Source organism: Doryrhamphus excisus, linkage group LG4 (assembly GCF_037039965.1).
Source record: "Doryrhamphus excisus strain RoL-2023G ecotype Guam linkage group LG4, RoL_Dexc_Guam_v1.1, whole genome shotgun sequence".
Taxonomy (NCBI): domain Eukaryota; kingdom Metazoa; phylum Chordata; class Actinopteri; order Syngnathiformes; family Syngnathidae; genus Doryrhamphus; species Doryrhamphus excisus.
Window position 1 is genome coordinate 7,019,826 of NC_136360.1, and position 19,590 is coordinate 7,039,415.

The window sequence follows — 19,590 nt, forward strand, 5'->3', positions numbered from 1 at the left end:
TCAGTGAAGAAACATGATATAAATGCAACAATGATTGCAGGTGTTGAAAATGTGCCAACATTAAATATATAAATATTGAAATTGTTTTTCACCGAGGAACTTGAAAGTATTACTTGTATCTTCATGACGTCTGGATCGTAGTGCAAATCTATTTTATTTGTTTGTTTGGTTACATATGGTGGGGGCGGGGGGTCTAACTTACGTTGTAGCGCAGGTGCATGCCGGCGGACGGTTACCACGTCAAGTGACGTAGCGCACGTGTGATTTGACCTGTTAAGTTGATTGCTGTTTTCATCAAAGGTCGTTTGCCTGTTTAAAGAACATCTGAAGTCGGCCATTTTGGTGGCCATTTGTTTTAACGGGGGAAACGTTAAGGGTAGAATACAGTACTTACACTTACACTTGTTGATAAAGTCGTTTGCTGCACCTCTTCCTCCCCCTCCCTTGAGGAAGCGGCGGCCCGCCTCTTCCACTCTGTAGTCTATTGAGCCCGCTCGGCTCGATGAGCGACAACCGAAGGAGGACGGACAGACACGCACCGTGGATCAGGATCCGGTCGGATGATACAGACTCCCCTCTGAGCAGCACGACAGGCGGCACAACACCCAAGTGGCGAGTAGGGGGGTGGGTGGGGGGCTTATACGTTAAACTCAAAGAGGTCGGTATGGAAGGTAGAGGCACCCTAAAGATGTTCACTAGAAAGAAGAGGGAACTTATCAAGACACCGTCCATCTCCAAGAAGAGCCGTACTGGAAGTCCAGGACCTCCAAATACGGTAGGTTCCGATAAGTACACGAGGGACACTTGCTGTCTATTTACAGTACGTGAACGCGTCACGTCTTCACAGTGTAGAAAGTGCAACTTGGACTTACTTGGTGGCTAAAGAAGCCATTTCCTCAATTCAAGTTTTGCAAGGTTTTTCATGACCCAGGGGACTGGGAATCGGCACAGGCATTAGTTATTGTGATTTCGATAATACGACACAGTCGTTCATCATAAAGGGCTTTTGAGGCCTATACTGACACTTAGTGGTTGTTTATAGGTATTGCTGGCATTAGTACGTGTTTGTCTGTTGGCAGGTAGCCTAAGAGCATATTTTGAACTTGGTGAATATTTTGTTGGTATGTACTGTTTAACATGGGTGAAGTGCCTTTTTCTGGTTCTATGGTTGTCATCAATTTATTACTTAACAGTCCCTGGGAACCCTTTGTAATGTTTTGGCATTGTTTGTCATTATAAGAAGATTTTGAACTGTCAAATAGCACTATGAAATATGTTGCATTTTGTGGGCAGCACGCTGGAATAGTGGTTAGAACATCTGCCATCACAATTATGCGATCCAGGTTTGAACGCTTAGGTTTTTGATGGTTCTCTGGCCCACATGCCAAAAACATGTATGTTGGGATGATTGTAGACTAATTGTCCATGGGTGTGAATGTGAGTGTGAATAGTCGGTTGTCCCTATGTGCCCTGTGATTGACAGGTGACCAGTACAGTGTGCACCTCCCCTCTCACCCAAAGTCAGCTGGAATAAGCTCACCTGTGACGCCAATAAGTGGTACAAAAATGGATGGATGGTTGCATTTTCTATCAAGTAAATTGCCCAACACTGTCTATTTGTTGTGTGTGTTTGTGTGTGTGTGTGAGAGAGAGAGAGAGTGAAACAATCACTTCCGGTGTGCATGTAAGTGAAACCATTTTTGTGTGTGTTTGATTGTTGTCTGATGACCTTCAGGGGATAAGATTAGCTGAAGTGGCCTGTAGTGATGTTGTGTTGTTTGTTGGTCTAGTGCATTTATTTCATGTGTGTGTGTGTGTATGCAAGGATAAGGTCAATGCTTTAAGGTATTATTGTTATTACCATTACTATTATGACAATGCTGAAGCGTCGAGGCAAAAGCAGCTACAAGCCACACTCCACCAGTATGAGGCTTAAGAAAGGGGACGCTAAAAGCAAACAGCGACTGGACGTTTTGCTCAACATGCATGTGTGGCTCAAACAGGTAAATGCAGAACAGCAGGGTCAAAAAAAAAAAAATTCCTTGGGTCTGTGTCGTATCAACAAGAGCAAGAGCTTAAAGCAGACTTCATCAACTGTAATGAGCAATCTGACTTTTTCACCTTTTGGATGCTGAAGCTAACAAAAATGTCGCATCCCTTGTAATGTGAAGTCTTTCATTTTAAGGAGGTATATATTTTAAGCTGTAAGTTGCTGGAAAAACTTGAACATTGATCTTACGAAGCGCTTGACCTTGGAAATGGTGTAGAACATGAGGTATTCAATTGATAAAAAGCAGATGATGTTTTAAGTTTGGCAAGCTGATCTTATTGCTTTGACTTTACTGATTAAAGTCTATGAACATTGCTCTTGTTGTCTGTGTATTTCATCACATTGCTGCTGTCTCTGCCGCACCCTTCCACTCATTCGAATCAGGAAGTGTTGCAGGATCTTGTGAAAGCCTTGTGTGCGTTCATGCTGCTTGTCATGGCGTCAAAAAGAGTAGCAATGTTGTCTCTATCTGTCCTTGACAGCTGTCCATCCTTCAGGAGCAGCCCCGGAAAGATGTTGGCGACTTCACCTTCTCATCGCCCAACTCTTCCTCCTCCTCCTCCTCATCAATGCTCACCCCCTCATCTGCCGGCCTACAGGACCCCTCCCTGTCCTGCCCAGGCACCCCTAGCCCCCAGCACAGTAAGCTGCCTGCGATGCACGCCATGGCCGGCCCGTCTCCCGTCGCCACCTTGAGGAGGCCGACCACACTGAGCCGGCACGCCAGCGCAGCAGGTTCAAAGATACAAGCACCAGGAGCTCTCCATAATTAACATCTGCCTAATCTCAATTTTTAAAAATTTGCCCTCAGGCTTCACTCTTCAGTCGTGGGTGTTCACCAAAGGCCAGGCGAAAGGAGCGATGACCCCCACGCCACCACCCGACAGTCCTGAGGGCGCTGCCATCGAGGTGGAAGACATTCCAGCCTTGCTGAGGGATGTTGCGCGCTTCGCAGAGGCGGTGGAGAAGCTAAAGGATGTGGTGGTGCTGGCGGAAGGTACAGAAGATCAGTCTTCAAGTCACTATCATGAGAGATATCTGCAAATTTCATGGGGCTTTCTCGGTGAGGAAATAATTAAGGGGTGATGGCACAGAGGGAAAAGTGTGATGCTAATCAGAGAACAGGAAATTGAACCATAGGAGAATGTCTGGCTTCATCAATTCAATGTTAATTACTCTGGATGCTCCAATCAATCAGCCCCTGAAACAAGCAATGCGTTAGTTCAGGGCTTGTTTTTGTCCCACACAGAAGTGGATATCACTTTCAAGGGATACGCACTAGCTTTTTTAAGTGTCAACTTAACTTTACTCACATGTTGTCATAGTAATTTAGTCTTATCCTCAAAACACTATTTGCGTGATTGTTTAAGGAACATAAGCACAGTGTGTCCAGCCTTATGATGGTGGTACTATCACAGGGGTCTCCTTGCTCACCAGCTGACTTTGAGTAGATCGCCAAACGGTCAAATAATATTTACTTCAACTCTTAGTGGGGTTTTAAAATTAAAGCACTTGACTGCAGACATACCTTTTTATATAATGGCAAATGATCACAAAGTAGCATAAAAATGTTGGCCACAATGCGAATAAAAAATGTTGCCAGTCAGAAATAAAATACAAATAGTTGACAGCTCTAATAGTGATGAAAGTTGGTCCTGTTAATTGTGTTATCATGAGCTAAAAAATAATGATTGAACGGTTTATTTCCCATGCAATTTGTATGACTCCATGCAACATGTATCAAATTAAATTGTAATTAAAAAAATTAAAAGACAATTAATTTATTAATTACTATGTATTTGCCGGGGGCCCTTGGAAATGTCTAACCATGCCCCCGACCAATGCCACTCATCATAAATAAATTGAAAAATGTACAGTTAATAATGTGATCATCTCACTAATGGATGATCGATATCAGAATCGGAAGCATAAAACCCTGATCAGAGCTTCCCTAATCATGACATTAACATAATAAATATAACCCATAAAATCATCCTCCTCTGCCCTCACTCTTGTCGTGTCAGGTGTTTTACAAAAGATCACTGGTTTTACTTTCAGTGGTTAACTTCTCTTTATACTTGTATGACAGTAAGTAATGTTCTCATGTACTTAGAACATGACTCAGGAACATTATTTCTATTTTACGATGTTTCTTAATGGGACACGTTAGTTTTAGCCAACTCAAGATGGACCGCCATCATGGGCCAAATTGTGGCCGACTTTCACAGAGTGCCTCACCCTAATGGGTGGAAAATCCTTGATCTTGCAACCCATCGAGCAGCTTTTCTTCCCCAAAATGAAAGTTTGCTTTTCCGCTGCATTTCCACCAACACTTTTAGTTACTAAGGTTCAAAATGAAAGCCACCTGCTACACAAACGTATGTGCACACTTTGCAAACAGAGACCAAAGTGCGTGCACATGCTCGTGTGCAGTTGTTTCATGTTCTCCACCCACAATGAACATTCTTAACAGGAAGCCATGATTGATCGTGTCTGACGGAGAAACCTCGCCCGCATTTTCTTCTCTAACAGGACGGCTCCCTCAGTTTGTCTCCTGTTCTCCAGTCAGAATGTTTTGAGACTTTTATGAAGGTCCTAAAAGCAGAATTGCTGTGCATGGTTGCATAACTTGAAGGCAAAAAAGGCCACATCCTGTTTGGCACAATGCGTAGGTCACTCTGCTCTTATCATCAGGGACACTCTGACACTTGTCTTCAGATGTAGCGTCAGCCGACCTCTGACCTCCTTCGTGCCGCCCCATTTCGCAAGGGGATGCTTGATAGTGACGTTATGTGGTGGACTGTGTCTGTGTTCGTGGCGACACTTTTCCTAACTTCAAAGCGGCAGTGTTACTGTCCATGTGGCCGTCTGTCACTGACTATTCTAATGATCTACAGCAGAACTGTGGGTCACGTATCCCACTATTATATTCCCTATTTCACTTGATGAATAATCAACAATAATCTGGCAACAAGCCACACCCTAACGTAGCAGGCTGCCGGCTCACTAAGTGCATTTTTTTTTTGTCAAACTCCACAAGATGATGATATCCAAATGCTATTTACCAGTCACAGAACATCAAATTCCAAGCCAACAGAACAAAAACAGTATAGTATAAACCTGCCAAAACAGAGCATAGACTTTTGCATCCTTACCACTACTGGCTATCATCTCTTACCATTGTCAGAAAACGTGTTACAAAAAGCCAAAGAAAAAGCAACATACATCCATAGATGTCAATCCCCTGCTGGAGACTGAAATCGGGTATTATGATTGCTCGCATTATATGCTGACATCATACGCTGGTCTACCCATTTTCCCCAGACAGTACCATTGAAACTGTAGGATTGAGTGTGAAAACTGTCCGGCTTCTGTGTTCCAGGTACTGAGAATCAGCGGCCCATTGCCCACGAATGTTTGGGGGAGGTTCTGCGTGTGTTGCGGCAGGTCATCAACACATACCCTTTCCTCAACACTGTGGAAATCCTAACCGCTGCAGGGAAACTTATATCCAAAGTCAAAGGTCAGTGATGCAAAGAACATAATGGGAAAATGTATTTATTGCTGTTTTTTTAACCAACTTTATTTAACCTTTTTTAGGTTTTCACTATGAGGCATATAACGACTCGGACAAAAAAGACTTTGAGAAGGCAATTGAGACCATCGCAGTCGCCTTTAGCAGCAAGTGAGTCACTACAATATTACTTAAATCAATGTACTGTTTCATCATGTCAGTTCTTCAATAGTGTTGTTCAGTGTGTAAAGAGTGTGTGTGTGTGTGTGAGAGAGGTTGAGAGAGAAGTGCGTAAACGGTGACACATTTGCATGAGGCTGAGAGCAGAAAACAGGAAGTGGTTTTCTTGTACGATGAAATGGCTGGTGGTGGAGATGATCCATCAAATATTCTTTTGTATTTGCATAGAGATCATAAGAGGAAGCAAAATGAACACATACAGTAGTTATTCTATATTTTACCTGAACTGAATTTGTCTTATTGTTTTAGAAAGTTGTATTTGGGTTTGTGTAGAAGGTTGTCACATGTCTTTATTATATAGAGTAACTGTCAGAGAGTTGCAAAAGGAAGTGAGCCGTCACACAGTTGAAATGTCTGATGGGTTTGCTTCCTCATCCACTCAGCATTCTTTACAGTGAAATGGTGTTTCCACTTTTTGCTTCTGCCTTTTTATATGGTGGATTTGTCTGAAAAATACAAACCACAGTCCTCAACCAAGGCTAAAATACTGTATAAAGAGCGTGTCAGACCATGATAATCACTTTGCTATGTTAAATCGAATGTGTCGCCAAATATGCAGAAATGGTGGCAGGTGTGTATGTACAGTATTCCCCTTGCATACATTGGAGATCCACACCATCTCATCACCTGTACAATACGTCATTGCTGAAATACTATCTATAAATTCCATATGTGCCTCTGTCTAGTGTGTCTGAGCTGCTGATGGGTGAGGTGGACAGTAGCACACTGCTGTCACTGCTGCCCACTGAGAAAAGTCGGGTGAGTATCGCTCCCATTTGACTCTGAATGTGTATTTTCTTTTAATCATGAGTATTGTTTGTGATGTGCAGTCCATGGAGAACTTGTATGGCACTTCAAGCCAAGATAGCGGCCAGCTGGGGGGCAACTCTGAGTACATGGGTAGGCAACATTGCCTTGCCTTGCACTATTATTATATTTCTTAATTTCATTTGTATGGATTATTTTATGTAAATATACAGACATCAACAGGAACTTCTCATACTGCCAGAACTGATGCATTCTTTTGTCTGCACACATTTTATACACACTCTTCCTTTGACAAGTAGAAAAAAAGTTGCCATGTTTTCTCTATGTAGACAGCATCGAGGGAGTGGACATGATCCTCCAGCGCAGTGAGGGAGGCGTGGAGTCTGCTTTGCTCTATGCCAAAACCATTTCCAAGTACATGAAGGATCTAATCAGTTATGTTGAGAAGAGAACCTCGCTGGGTATGTTCGCAAAAGAGCTGCGTTAAAAATATTGCCTCAGTACGACCTAAGTGAATACACAGTATATGTTATCTCCTCCACCAGAGATGGAGTTCTCTAAAGGTCTTCAGAGATTATACCAGTCCTGCAAGCACAGCATAACACATGTGAGCCTCCTTTAACAATGAAGTATGACATTTGAATTCATGTGCAGTCATTGACATAAAAGTACTGCTGGCTCCCTCCAGCCCCACATGCCCCTCTTCTCCATCTACTCTCTGGCTCTGGAACAGGACCAGGAGCTGGGTGTGGGACTCCAACAGGCCAGTGCCACCTTGCACAACCAGACCTACATCCAGGTTTGACCAGTTTGTTCAAAATCCTTTTTGTGTGATATTTGGAAAAACAAAGCTGATGTGTACGTGTCCACTATTTTGTGTTTGGGCAGCCGTTGGTGCAGTGCAAGCAGGAGCACGAGAAAAGGCGGAAGGAACTCAAGGAGCACTGGTTTCGCGCAAAGAGAAAGCTGGTATGTCCTTAGCACATCTTGTCTCTACCAACATGACCCATGCTAAGACCTGACTTGAATCTCCATTCAGATGGACTGTGAGTCCAACCTGCGGAAGGCCAAGCAAGCCTACATGGCCCGCTGCGAGGACTACAAGGCCAAAGCGGCTGCCAGCCGAGCCGAGGAGGAGGGAACAGGAGCCACGGCCAAGTCGCTGGACAAGAAGAAGCGACTGGAGGAAGAGGCTCGCAACAAAGTACAAACCACTACCTAAACATGCAGAGTGAAAATCTGTTTATATGGTTTTGGTTAGAAACAAATGTTGGCATGGGAGAAGAAGGCTGTATAGCGATGGAAAGACTTCATCTGATATCATTGACCATTGATTGTGTCATATATGAAACGACTAAATTAATGGCACGTTTGTAAGCATGTGTGTTTGTGTGTAGGCAGATGAGGCAGAGGCAACTTACAGGACATGCATAGCCGACGCCACCGCTCAGATGACTGAGCTAGAGCACACCAAGGTCACAGTTCTGAGACAGCTGCAGGACATCATCAAACAGAGCGACCAGACGCTACGCTCGGTAAGAAGAAACACACACACACAAACCATCTTTCAACTTTCCTTACTTGATGTCTCAATTGGACCAACAGGCGACAATCTCCTACTACCAGCTCATGCACATGCAGACAGTTGCTCTGCCCGTCTGCTATCAGACTCTATGCGAGAGCAGTAAGTTGTACGACCCTGGCCAGCAGTATGCTGCACATGTCCGAGACCTGCAGCTGCCTGACCAGCCCGCCGTTTGCTACAACTTTGAGGCCTACACCCCTTCAGGAATACCACAGTAAGGAAGAAACTCGCATTAATTATCATAAACAGTTTATCGTTTAGCATGGTTAATTGGTTACAGACCTGACTACCATGGGCTCTAATTTCGTGGCGCTGGGTGGCACGGTCACGCAGTGGTACTTCGGTCTCACACATGCAGCCAATTTGATAGACTGGACTGTGCCAAGATGGGCATGGACGCGGAGTCCCCATTTTCAGCTGAGCGCAGTGACAAAACAGTGCGCCAAAGATCGGACCTGGCCTATTCTTGGCGCAGGCAGCCCGCACAGCAGTAAATTGACTGACAGGCGCACAGTGCAGACATGTCATCAAAACCTCACAGGCAGATTTTTCGCAGTTTTACATTTCAGTGTAAAGAACAATGACAGCAACCACTATTTAATATAACCATCTGAACCAGCATGTACAATTTTGTTTTAATTGTCCCATCACATCTGGGATGTCCTCAAACTGAGGGCAGCTTAAAGATTGATGCCAACCACGGCCAACTCCACACTTATTACCCAATGTATTAGATACAGAATATAACTGTAGTTCTTTTAACCGAATATACTTTTTGCCAATGTAGCCATGGCCATAGACCGAGGAATGACAGCTACAACACGGAGCAGACCAGCCATTCAGATAGTCCCACCATCACCGTTGACACCACGGGTGTGGAGGCAGACTCCAATCGACATCCAAGTTAGTGACACACTCTTTGCAAGTTACTGTTTGCATGTTCAGCGGTTAACTTGTCTTTTTTGCTGCAGGGCAGGGTCACAAGTCATGGGGTTCAACAGTAAGTGACGACAGTGTCATTGGAGATGGTGGCCTGGAGTCTCCCACTGCCAGCACAAGTGAGCCAATCACATGAATCGCCCTTGTGTCTTTGCAAATATGTTTACTTACTTTATGCTTGCTTTAATTTTTGCTAGCCGACATTAATAAAATGGCTCGGACGTCATCCACTGGGACAGTGTCATCCAATGAGGATACGGATGAGAAAGACAGGAATGTGGCTTCATTTGAGGCACCAAGTAAGATTTTCAGATGGGCAGTAGAGGGCTGTGTCTCTTATTGAAGACTATGTGTCTGATTCCTGCTCAGACATTAACGGCATGGACCCAGACGTAGTGGTTTCCACCAGACCTTTCCGCAACGTGGGGCTGTCCAAAGCTGCCAAAACACACCGTCTGAGGAAGCTGCGGACACCCGCAAAGTGCCGCGAGTGTGATAGTTACGTGTACTTCCAGGGGGCCGAGTGTGAGGAGGTCAGTGACACAAATCTGAAGCTTTTTGAACTCCTTCAAAAGATGATGTTCCTTAGGTCATGTCACCTCCCCATGTCTGCAGTGCTTCCTGGCGTGTCACAAACGCTGTTTGGAAACTCTGGCCATCCAGTGCGGACACAAGAAGCTGCAAGGACGTCTACAGCTCTTCGGCAGGGAGTTTGCTTTGGTGGCCAGCTGCGCCAGTGACGGCATCCCCTTCCTCATCACCAAGTGCATCTCTGAGATAGAGAGACGGGCACTGAAGATGAAGGTGGGGTTTTAAATACTTATGCTTCGATTTTTTTTACTTCCAGGCTCTCTTTAATGTGCTCTCTCTCCCTCACAGGGCATCTACAGAGTGAACGGGGTCAAAACCCGGGTGGAGAAGCTGTGTCAGGCCTTTGAGAACGGCAAAGAACTGGTGGAGCTCTCGCAGTGTTCTCCACATGACATCAGCAATGTGCTCAAGCTTTACCTGCGACAGGTACACACCTCATCATCCACCAGCACCGAGTTATTTAGGTCGAATAACTTGGTACAGACATCACTTATTGAACAACTGCCACTTCTCTCTATTACATCCTCCATGCTTGTCTTGCTTTTTTTTTATTATGCATTTCCTTTTTGTGTGGCCTCCAGTTGCCAGAACCCATCATGCCTTTCCACATGTATAACAGTCTAATGGGTTTGGCCAAGGAGAGCATGCACAGTGATGCAGAACCCGCTGAGTCCAGTGGTGGCACACCAGCAGTGAGTAGGGGGTCCCAGCTGGTAGATCTGGGCCCAGAAACTGAGCCGGAGACTCTGGTGCTGGTGGTCAAACTGAGGGAAATCCTGAAGGAGCTGCCCAAGGCCAACTTGGCTACTTTGCGATACCTAATTCGCCATCTTCAACGGTCAGCTAGATACTGTACATGACAGCTTCTGTCGTTTTGTATCAGACGCCCTCTCTCCAACCCCTTGCATCCGTCTGACGTCCTGTAGAATCGCAGAGCTGGAGGAGGAGAACAAGATGAGTCCCAGCAACTTAGGAATTGTGTTTGGTCCCTCCCTAATGCGTCCGCGGCCCACCGGAGCCACCATATCTCTTTCCTCTCTGGTGGACTACCCCCACCAGGCCCGCATTGTGGAGGCACTCATAGTCTTCTACTTCTCCATCTTCCAGTCCAAAAGCTCTCAGAGCTTTAAAACCTGCCGCTCTGCATCCACTTCTTCTCGCCTGGTAAGTTTCAACTCACGCAGTTTACTCAAGTGCAGAGTGTATCAGGCATTTATTGGGGTGACTCACTTTTTAATTTTATTTATTTATTTTTAGATTTTACAGACCTGTCGGGTAACAACTCTGTTAGGTATTAGCTAAAGTGTCAGCCTTTAATTATTTTTTTTTTAAATAATGTTTTAAGAGGCCTGAGGTCTATTTGTACAAATGCACTTTTGTGGTAATGGTTTTTTTTGGGGTGTTTTTTTTTTTTTTAATTTTCTCATTTACTGAATTGCAGAGAGCGCCCGGGTGTTTAGGTATTTGGGTATTAGCAAGATATTTATTTGAGGGAAGCTTTTATCTGTACAAATGCTGTTTGATTTTATTTATTTCAATTTACTGAGCTGCAGAGTGCATGAGGGGCATTTATTGGGGTAAGGTATTAATTAGATGGAAAGGCTTTAGGAGCAGTTCCTAGTTGAGTGACAGTTGTACTGTAATTCATCCCAAGCAGGCTCAGGAGAGCGAGGATATGACGAGGAGCTCTGCGAATGGCGAGGATGACCGAGGCCGACTGAAGAAGAGCAAATCTGAGTCCGACAAAATGGATGAAGGATGTGGTAAGTTTTTTTTTTTTCCCCAAAGTCATGTTGTTGTAAATAGCAATACCTAACACTGGTCATAATTTTATCTACCATGGTCTTACTTTTATACAAATTTAAAAAAAAAAAGCGTTTATACTATTACAAACACTTTCCTGACTTGCAGTGGTGGTGATTTAACTGGGGGAAGGAGTGCTTGCATTGATTATGACTGTTATTCATATGTGCATGAACATTCATCTGTGAGAGGCCTGTAGTAATGATTCTGGAAGCTCTGCACAGTCTGATTATCACAATTCTAATCAGTCATGTTAATGACTAGAGGCATGACAGGAGGAGTGAGGCTGTGAAATCCCACATTAACTGCATGCAGGTACCTCCTCAGGGTCCATGGGGTCCAGCGAGCAGCTTCCCGACTCCGACTCTGAGTTGGACGACAGCGCTACACGAGGTTTGAGCGAACAGGAGGTCCAGCTGAGTGTGGAGGACGATCAACTGAGCTACAGAGACAGCTTAGATCTTTCCAGCCCCACTGATCCAGAGCAAGAAGCGGAGGACCACACTGATGATACACAGCCCCCGCAGTTGCCACACAGCGGGCCCCCGGATGAGGATACGGGAGATCCTGAAGGGGATCTGTGTTCCTCCCTGGCTGAGCTGAATGTGAACCAGTCCAACAATTACTACTACTGCTCGCCACTCTCTGGGCGCTCGAGAATCTTACTGGCTCGCTTGTGTGGGAAGAAATTACCACTGACAAGAAGTCGAGCCAGTGAGCCTGAATTTGTCTGAATGACCCATCTCAAGGTCGGGATTCATGTCCAAATTCTCTGTAGTTGTCTTCAGCTTTTATCATCTCTATGCTTTTCTTGCTGTGCAACTCCAATATACTTCATTGGCACACAATATTTCCATGCAGAATCGCCTTAAAGTGCTGCTGGTTTTATTTCAGCACTTTTTAATGTTTTCATTGTTTATGTTTGTCTGTTTTAATAAATAATGATACATTTAGTTGTGTTTTTGTTGTTTATTTTGCAAAACTTAAAAAAAATGAAATACACAGGCAAATAGAATCCCAGGGTGAATGTTGCTGGAACTTCTTTCTTCTTTACTGCTCCTCCAAAATCATTGCAATCCACTGCAATACCTGGGAATGTAAGTTTTAGTAACATATTAGTTAATAAGAATTATCTATGGGTTTTACCCATTGGGTGTTCACGCCTGTGTTCACAGAACTCTGACCTGTCACTGGACCAGTCTGTAGGTGATGTACCTTCCAGCTGTTTCACTTGGTCTGATGATCTTCACAACCTGGACAAAATGGATGACTTAGATGATCTTCTTTGTAAAAATGTGTGTATTTGTCAATGTAGCATAGATTGGAAAGAATGAGCATGACACCCTATTTACATTTAACAACCTTGATATGTAAAAAAAAAAAAATCTGGCACTCCGATTTCGACTTAAAAAATAGATATAAAAAATGTACTACTTAAAAAATGCACTACTCGCTAATCACAAAAACTATCTTGTGACCAATTTATGTTTTAAAAAATAAAATGGGTACACTGCGGTGCACTGCCACCCCATACTGTGATACTTCAAGCTACTGCACCCGTCTCACCTGCTTTCTGATTTAGTTTAACAAATTATGCACATTTAAGAATGTGTGTCAACTTTGCTTTATTACCTGTCCTCTTTTCAGCCCAAAGTAGCGGGCTACGGGGTCCCCAGCCTGGATCCTCGGTAACTGACTTTCCTTCAGTTTACTGAGATGAACATGTTAAGTCTCATGTAAATACACTATGTTAGATACCACTTTTATGCTTTAAAAAACAGCTCTACTATCATTGTGTTTTAGGATACTATCGTGCCAAAAGTTCTGTCACTTCCTCTTTTGTCATAACTGTGTGTTCTGGTACAAGCTGAAAGACAAAAAAAGGTTCAGTTAGGTTTTGGAAAAAACTCTTCAGCTGGTATGCCTCACAATCCAACAGCACGTTAAGGCTTTGGTGTTGACGCAATCACAACAATCAGACTGTTACATGAACACCACTATTGATGTCACCAGATATTGTGCACTTAATGGTCTTTACCTCGTGTTCTGTGATGTTGATGAGTAACTCCTGCTGTAGAAACTGTTCCAGTATGTATTTAGGTGCCATGTCCACTAAGGACTAAAGGGAACGGGAGATAGATTATGGGTATGCTTGTATAAATGGAAGAGAACATGCATCTCAATGAGAAGTACGGACCTGTTTAGCAGACGGCGTCATTCCCATCTGAACTACAATGATGGCCCTAGTGATGTTCTCCTCTTGCATCTTCTGACAGTACATCTTAATCGTTTTGATCCCCACCTTGGGCTCCTCTGAATTCATAATTACAAAAATGTCATTCTAACTATACATTTGAGTCAACAGTTGAGTATCTATAGTTCCTACCAGGGAAGAAAACAGACATCTGGTCAGTAGGGTCATCATTGTGCGCCACTAGGACGTTGAGATCTGTGCGTCTGGGTTGGTCTCCAAACTTCATCTTGAACTCCTCCAGGGTCTGATCCAACTCTTCCTGCGACACGAGGTAGCCTCTGTCGTGGCACAGCTGAGACGATGAACACACAAAACCATCTTCGTTGGAAATACATGTCAAGGCGGAAGTTCGAGTCCATACAAATGTAGTTCATGCGTAATATTAAATCAATGTACAGACATTATATTTGAAATACGCCACATTTCTACATTCAAAAAAAAATCTGTTTAATAACGACGCAATCCACGATAAGGCAGCTAATAACACTCGGCTAACGAACTTGCTTCAAAATAATCACCTGCATGATGGTCTTACGAATCTTCCACAGCCTGTACGTTTCCTCTTCGTCATCCATGATTCCTTTAACGCTCAACAATTATTCTAAACCTTAAACTAATGATAAATATTTTCAGTAAGGTTTAAATATTCGACGGATTACTTCTACAACACAGGCGGCGCATGCGATCGCTTCCCGGCGCATGATGATGACGTCACATTGACGCTTTCTGTATTGTTTGAAAAAAGAAAGTACATACAACGGTGACTAAATAAATAAACTATACTTGTACGCAAATTTCTTTAGCCAAGCATATATTTATATTTAATTATATATATATTTTTATTTTTGATAAAGTGATGCAGTTTCATAACATACCAGGAGGCGTGGTCTGTTTGCGTAAATGTGCCCTCTTTTTGAAGAAAAATGAGGCCGGTATGTTTATTTGCGTAAATATGCTCTCTTTTTTAAAAGGAAAATGAGGCCAGTGTGTTTACTGATAACATTTGCGGCTGTGGCCACCAGTGGATTGATGCTGGCGATGGGACTGTACTTAATTTTGGCCTCTACGGTAAAGTAACACCATGCTTTTATAAGCATGACGTGTTTGCATCCTCTTGTATTTTGTACTAACGGATACATTTCACCTTCAATCATTCAACTAGCATGACTGGGATGTCTGCAAATTGATGCATGATTGCAGTATGACAACACGGCTATATTCATTGCATATTTTCCATATCATTACGTCTTACGTTGTCCTAACAGTTAAAAAACAATTAGAAATTGGCGTGTGGAATTAAATTGGAGTAGGCTGCTTCTGATATTGCAAGGATTGTTATGATGTTTTGTTTGTTTGAAAAAAAAATCTTTAAAATGTCAGCATTATGCTACTAAAATTTTGTTTGTTATTCTAATAAATCTCTTGCCTTTACACTTTTTTGTCTTTATTTTGATTTTTCTTGTAAAATTAGATTTTTAGAATGTGCCACGGGCCAATAAAAACACAGCCAAGGGCTGCAAATGGCACACGGTCCGCACTTTGGACAGGCCTTTAGTACATTGTATCACATGCTTACAGTCTCATATCAGTCCAGACAGAGCCACGTGGTACTCAAGCACCTTTTCTCAGCTTATGATAGTGTTTGTGGACTGTGGACCATAGAACACGTGCAGCTCTGATGTGGATTATGGGTCAGCAGGGTGAGGACATGTTGGATAATAGCAGCTTATCAGTGCAGTTGGCTTATTAAGAGGACATGGACACAAGCGTCCCCCTTGCAGTAGTCATTCAGGTGGTATAGCTGAAGACCCCAAAGGAAGGAGGTTTGATCGCTTTCTGCCCTTGGAGGATCTTACCGAAGGGCAGTCATGCGTCTCTTAGGGTCCACTGTCCTGTTCACTGTCCTCCTGCAGGCTTTGGTAAGACTTAGTGAGGGAATGCTGGTTTATTTTGCAGATTCGGAGCAGATTAAATACAAAAATCTCTTAGCTTAGTCAATTGAATTATTTTCTTCTTTTCTATTGTATTTAAATAAGACGTCATTTAAATTTAAAAACATTCTTCTGTTTTTATTTACATCTTACATCATTGGTGACTTTATTTGAATTGCCTAATAATATGTTGACTTCATGTCATGCCAACATATTATATATACAAATGTTTAATTGTGTATTTTAGAAGTCAATAATAGAATGTTGCTTTATGGTTAAACAGGGTACCCCGTCAGAGGACTGGCGTCTGGCCACATCTATTTATGACTTCTCAGCCACAGACATCGACGGCAACGTGGTCTCCCTAGAAAAATACAGGTGAGTGTTTACATCCACAAATAACATCAAACATTGATTTATGTTGGCGTCTTTTCTCAGGGGCAACGTTGTCATCATCACCAACGTGGCCTCTAAATGAGGCAAAACCCCCGTAAACTACTCTCAGTTTGCCGAAATGCACGCCAAGTATGCTGAGAGAGGTTTACGCATCCTCGCCTTCCCTTCCAACCAGTTTGCCAACCAGGTATTGTTTAACTGTTTTTTTTTTCTGATGTGATCACTGAGCTTGTGACTGTTATCAAGTCAGGATGCGGACCAAGCAAAAGCGCAGATAGTGAAGGACAAAAAGATACGGGCTGTTCTTTTGACTGCTGATAGTGAGGACGCATGGCTTTGATGTTGTAGCCGTTGTTGGATGAATGGTGAAGATGTTAGGTTTGAATTCGTCTGTGTTTGGATTACATCAACATTGCAGGGGTCAAGAACGAGCAAAAACTCTGATCAAAATTCAAATACTGGAATTTATTGTGTAACAAGGAAAATGGTGGCTGCACAGTGGTCTAGTGGTTAGCACACAGACTAGGAGACCCGAGTTCAATCCCACCCTCGGCCATCTCTGTGTGGAGTTTGCATGTTCTCCCCGTGCATGCGTGGGTTTCCTCCCACATTCCAAAAACATGCTAGGTTAATTGGTGACTCCAAATTGTCCATAGGTATGAATGTGAGTGTGAATTGTTGTTTGTCTATGTGTGCCCTGTGATTGGCTGGCGACCAGTCCAGGGTGTAACCCTGCCTCTCGCCCGGAGACAGCTGGGATAGGCTCCAGCACCCCCGCGACCCTCGTGAGGATAAGCGGTAGAATATGAATGAATGAATGAATGAATGAACAAGGAAAATGGTGTGATGTCTCCACAGGACTTGACTGTATGCTGCTCGACAGCCAGCGAACCAGTAATGAAAGCTCCGTACACGAGGCTTACTTTTCTTGCTTCAACAATGCTCTCTTTGTCGGGTGTGTATGCGTGCAGTACAAATATTAACGTTTCCCAAGGCTCAAACGTTTTAGACCAAATCCAGATTTTTTATGAGCTTTTCACAGAGTGCAGAAAAAACATCAAAACTAGCAAGAGGAGCACTCACTCTTGCTGTCTCTGAAACGATTGTTTGTGGAGAAGAAGATGTCTCACTTTTATCTTTTTGACAATATCTTTTTAACCAGTTTTACTATACATTTGTAACGTCTATTTACCTAGTATGAACCCGTTTACACATTTTAAATCAGCTCAGAAATCACATGACATCACTGTCTTTGACCGTGAACAAAGACATGACAAATGGTACAGTCCTGTTTGTCTAATGTTAATATTTTATGTCTCCATGAAGCTAACGGGCCAACAAAAACATGTTTTTTCATTTATGGTGGATTCAAGATGGAGCCTTCACGCTAATATGCGCACAAACCGATTAAAGACATATGCTGTGAAAATACTGCAACTTCTTCAATAATGAAATTATTATTAATACAATTATTTTAGGGCAAAACACAACATATGCTTAAATATGCATTTTTTTTTACTAATAATAGGCCTTACTCAACGGTGAAGCAGTCATTCCAAAGCATTTTGGAAAACCTGTGGCAGCTTGTGTTATACTTGCATGTATTATTGAGCATTTAGGTCCATAATGGGTGACATTTGTGCCATTTCCGAAAGTTTTTGGAATTTTTATTTTTTAATTTTTAAAGGAGCCTGGCACTGATGCTCAGATCAAGCAGTTTGCAGAGTCGTACAACGCTCGTTTTGACATGTTCAGCAAGGTCGATGTCAACGGAGACAACGCTCACCCTCTGTGGAAGTGGATGAAGGAGCAGCCCAATGGCAGAGGATTCATGGGAAAGTATGTTATCTACTCATCTCCATACTGTGTATTAGTATTGGAAAAAATAAAGTATGCTAAATGTGCTTTTTTTCCATCCCTGCAGTGGCATCAAGTGGAATTTCACCAAGGTAAATAACAGTACACATTCCGTTCTAAGTTGGTCTCATTTCAAAACAAGATAAATGGTGGTCATCATAATATCTTTACTGACTGTACAGGCAATGTCTTAAATAACATTTTAACACTCCTACAACAACTGGCAGGTAAAGGGAAACATATGGATCCGATCCAAACAACACTGCAGTGCTAGTATTATATCTATACGTCGGCATAGCACTAATGATAGCAATTTGACAAAGTTTAGCTACTCACCGGGCCGCACGGTGGGTTTGAATCTCTGCTTGGATCCGCTCTGTGTGGAGTTTGCATATTCTCCCCGTGTGTTCGTGGGTTTTCTCCGGGTACTCTGGTTTCCTCCCACATTCCAAAAACATGCTAGGTTAATTGGCGATTCCAAATTGTCCATAGGTATGAATGTGAGTGTGAATGGTTGTTTGCCTATATGTGCCCTGTGATTGGCTGGCGGCCAGTCCAGGGTGTACCCTGCCTCTTGCCTGAAGTCAGCTGGGATAGGCTCCAGCACGCTTGCGACCCTCGTGAGGATAAGCGGTATAGAAAATGGATGGATGTTTATGTGTACAACATACATCAAGAAATAAAATGATTCATAAATAATAACTTTTTTCTTTTTTATACAGTTTTTGATCAACAAAGAAGGTCAGGTGGTGAAGCGATACGGACCCATGGATGATCCAAGTGTATGTATAGAATTTTTTACATTGTCACCATGTTAACCATGACATTGTCAGATAATATAAATGTTGTCCTTGGGTAGAGTTTAACAAGTTGTTGACATCTTCCTCCCAGGTGGTGGAGCAGGACCTTCCTCCTTATCTCAACGCCTAAATGATTCTGTCCTCTATCTCTCTCTGAGCATTACTGGATACGAGTTCTGGTTCCACCCGGATGTGTGACGGCCTGCCCAGAAACCCGCCTGACGGAAAAGGCAGACCCGATGTAAAAATGGCGTGCAAACCTGCCGAGGGGATTACAGAGCTTTTATTCATGCAGTTGCCCAGAGAGAAGATGGAAATGTTTTCATGAACAACACTGGAATTTCTCCTAATGCTATAATATGATTGTGTGTGGGATAAAAGGCTCATTAAACTTCTTGTCAGTGTAACTTTTTACAACAGTGACATTTTGTTTTTTCCGAGACTTCCTTGGTAGCATTAAAAATAATGAACCAACAGCATGACCACATCTATTCTATTCACTGTATCTGTAGCACTTGCTTTTGGCCTTGCATCTTATCCTTAATCACAAACTTCATATCAACCGGCACCAACCAGCTACTGACTTAATATAAATTAAAAATTTAAAATATATCATGGAATAATATAATTTGGAAGTGGTTTTAGTGCACATGTAAAAGCAATTACTAGTCGCTTTTGCATTTTAAAATTTAATTATTCCTACTTTTGAATCATATGAAATATATACATAGATAGATAATGTCCCCAAAGTTATCTTTTGTGTCAAAGGTTGATACTTTTGCCGAATGATTGTTTCAATCAAATGATTGATCAATAAACATGAGTAGAACATTTAGGGTGCAGTTGCCCCCTCAGCCACCCG

At 42.8% G+C, this 19,590-nt stretch overlaps 3 protein-coding genes across 4 annotated transcripts; 2 read left to right on the forward strand and 1 right to left on the reverse strand.

The window, feature by feature from the left end:
* The first annotated feature begins 217 nt into the window (after positions 1–217).
* Positions 218–12,443, forward strand: arhgap45b (Rho GTPase activating protein 45b). Its single transcript, XM_078790058.1, has 24 exons — positions 218–775; positions 2,533–2,785; positions 2,862–3,047; positions 5,433–5,573; positions 5,651–5,735; positions 6,491–6,563; positions 6,635–6,708; positions 6,906–7,033; positions 7,118–7,179; positions 7,261–7,371; positions 7,461–7,541; positions 7,612–7,776; positions 7,970–8,107; positions 8,178–8,371; positions 8,945–9,060; positions 9,129–9,215; positions 9,294–9,395; positions 9,466–9,629; positions 9,712–9,900; positions 9,976–10,113; positions 10,269–10,525; positions 10,614–10,851; positions 11,345–11,450; positions 11,806–12,443. Exons 1-24 carry the CDS (start codon positions 503–505, stop codon positions 12,222–12,224), a joined length of 3,780 nt encoding a protein of 1,259 aa, XP_078646184.1. The 5' UTR covers positions 218–502; the 3' UTR covers positions 12,225–12,443.
* Positions 12,440–14,452, reverse strand: polr2eb (RNA polymerase II, I and III subunit E, b). The gene is made up of 8 exons (XM_058074284.2): positions 14,263–14,452; positions 13,877–14,036; positions 13,688–13,803; positions 13,529–13,609; positions 13,299–13,357; positions 13,123–13,201; positions 12,675–12,743; positions 12,440–12,579 (listed from the first exon to the last, which is right to left on the reverse strand). Exons 1-7 carry the CDS (start codon positions 14,317–14,319, stop codon positions 12,678–12,680), a joined length of 618 nt encoding a protein of 205 aa, XP_057930267.1. The 5' UTR covers positions 14,320–14,452; the 3' UTR covers positions 12,440–12,579; positions 12,675–12,677.
* A 185-nt stretch (positions 14,453–14,637) lies between these two features.
* On the forward strand, positions 14,638–19,124 carry gpx4a (glutathione peroxidase 4a). Of its 2 annotated transcripts, none has more exons than XM_058074285.2 (7): positions 14,638–14,812; positions 15,959–16,053; positions 16,114–16,258; positions 17,759–17,910; positions 17,996–18,020; positions 18,651–18,710; positions 18,820–19,124. In XM_058074285.2, exons 1-7 carry the CDS (start codon positions 14,720–14,722, stop codon positions 18,856–18,858), a joined length of 609 nt encoding a protein of 202 aa, XP_057930268.2. In that variant the 5' UTR covers positions 14,638–14,719; the 3' UTR covers positions 18,859–19,124. The 2 variants fall into 2 exon arrangements, with proteins under 2 accessions (XP_057930268.2, XP_057930269.2); XM_058074286.2 differs by lacking the exon at positions 14,638–14,812 and adding an exon at positions 15,456–15,663.
* Positions 19,125–19,590: the final 466 nt, after the last annotated feature.

Bases quoted from the DNA above. Each gene is read 5' to 3' on its own strand.
- arhgap45b (XM_078790058.1), top strand. From the start codon at position 503: ATGAGCGACAACCGAAGGAGGACGGACAGACACGCACCGTGGATCAGG. The intron at 7,034-7,117 runs GTATGTTCGCAA...CTCCTCCACCAG, and splicing joins TGAGAAGAGAACCTCGCTGG to AGATGGAGTTCTCTAAAGGT. The intron at 8,108-8,177 runs GTAAGAAGAAAC...TTGGACCAACAG, and splicing joins GCGACCAGACGCTACGCTCG to GCGACAATCTCCTACTACCA.
- polr2eb (XM_058074284.2), bottom strand. From the start codon at position 14,319: ATGGATGACGAAGAGGAAACGTACAGGCTGTGGAAGATTCGTAAGACC. The intron at 14,037-14,262 runs GTGATTATTTTG...TCATCGTCTCAG, and splicing joins TTCGTAAGACCATCATGCAG to CTGTGCCACGACAGAGGCTA. The intron at 12,744-13,122 runs GTAATAAAGCAA...CATTTTGTCCAG, and splicing joins TTGGGCTGAAAAGAGGACAG to GTTGTGAAGATCATCAGACC.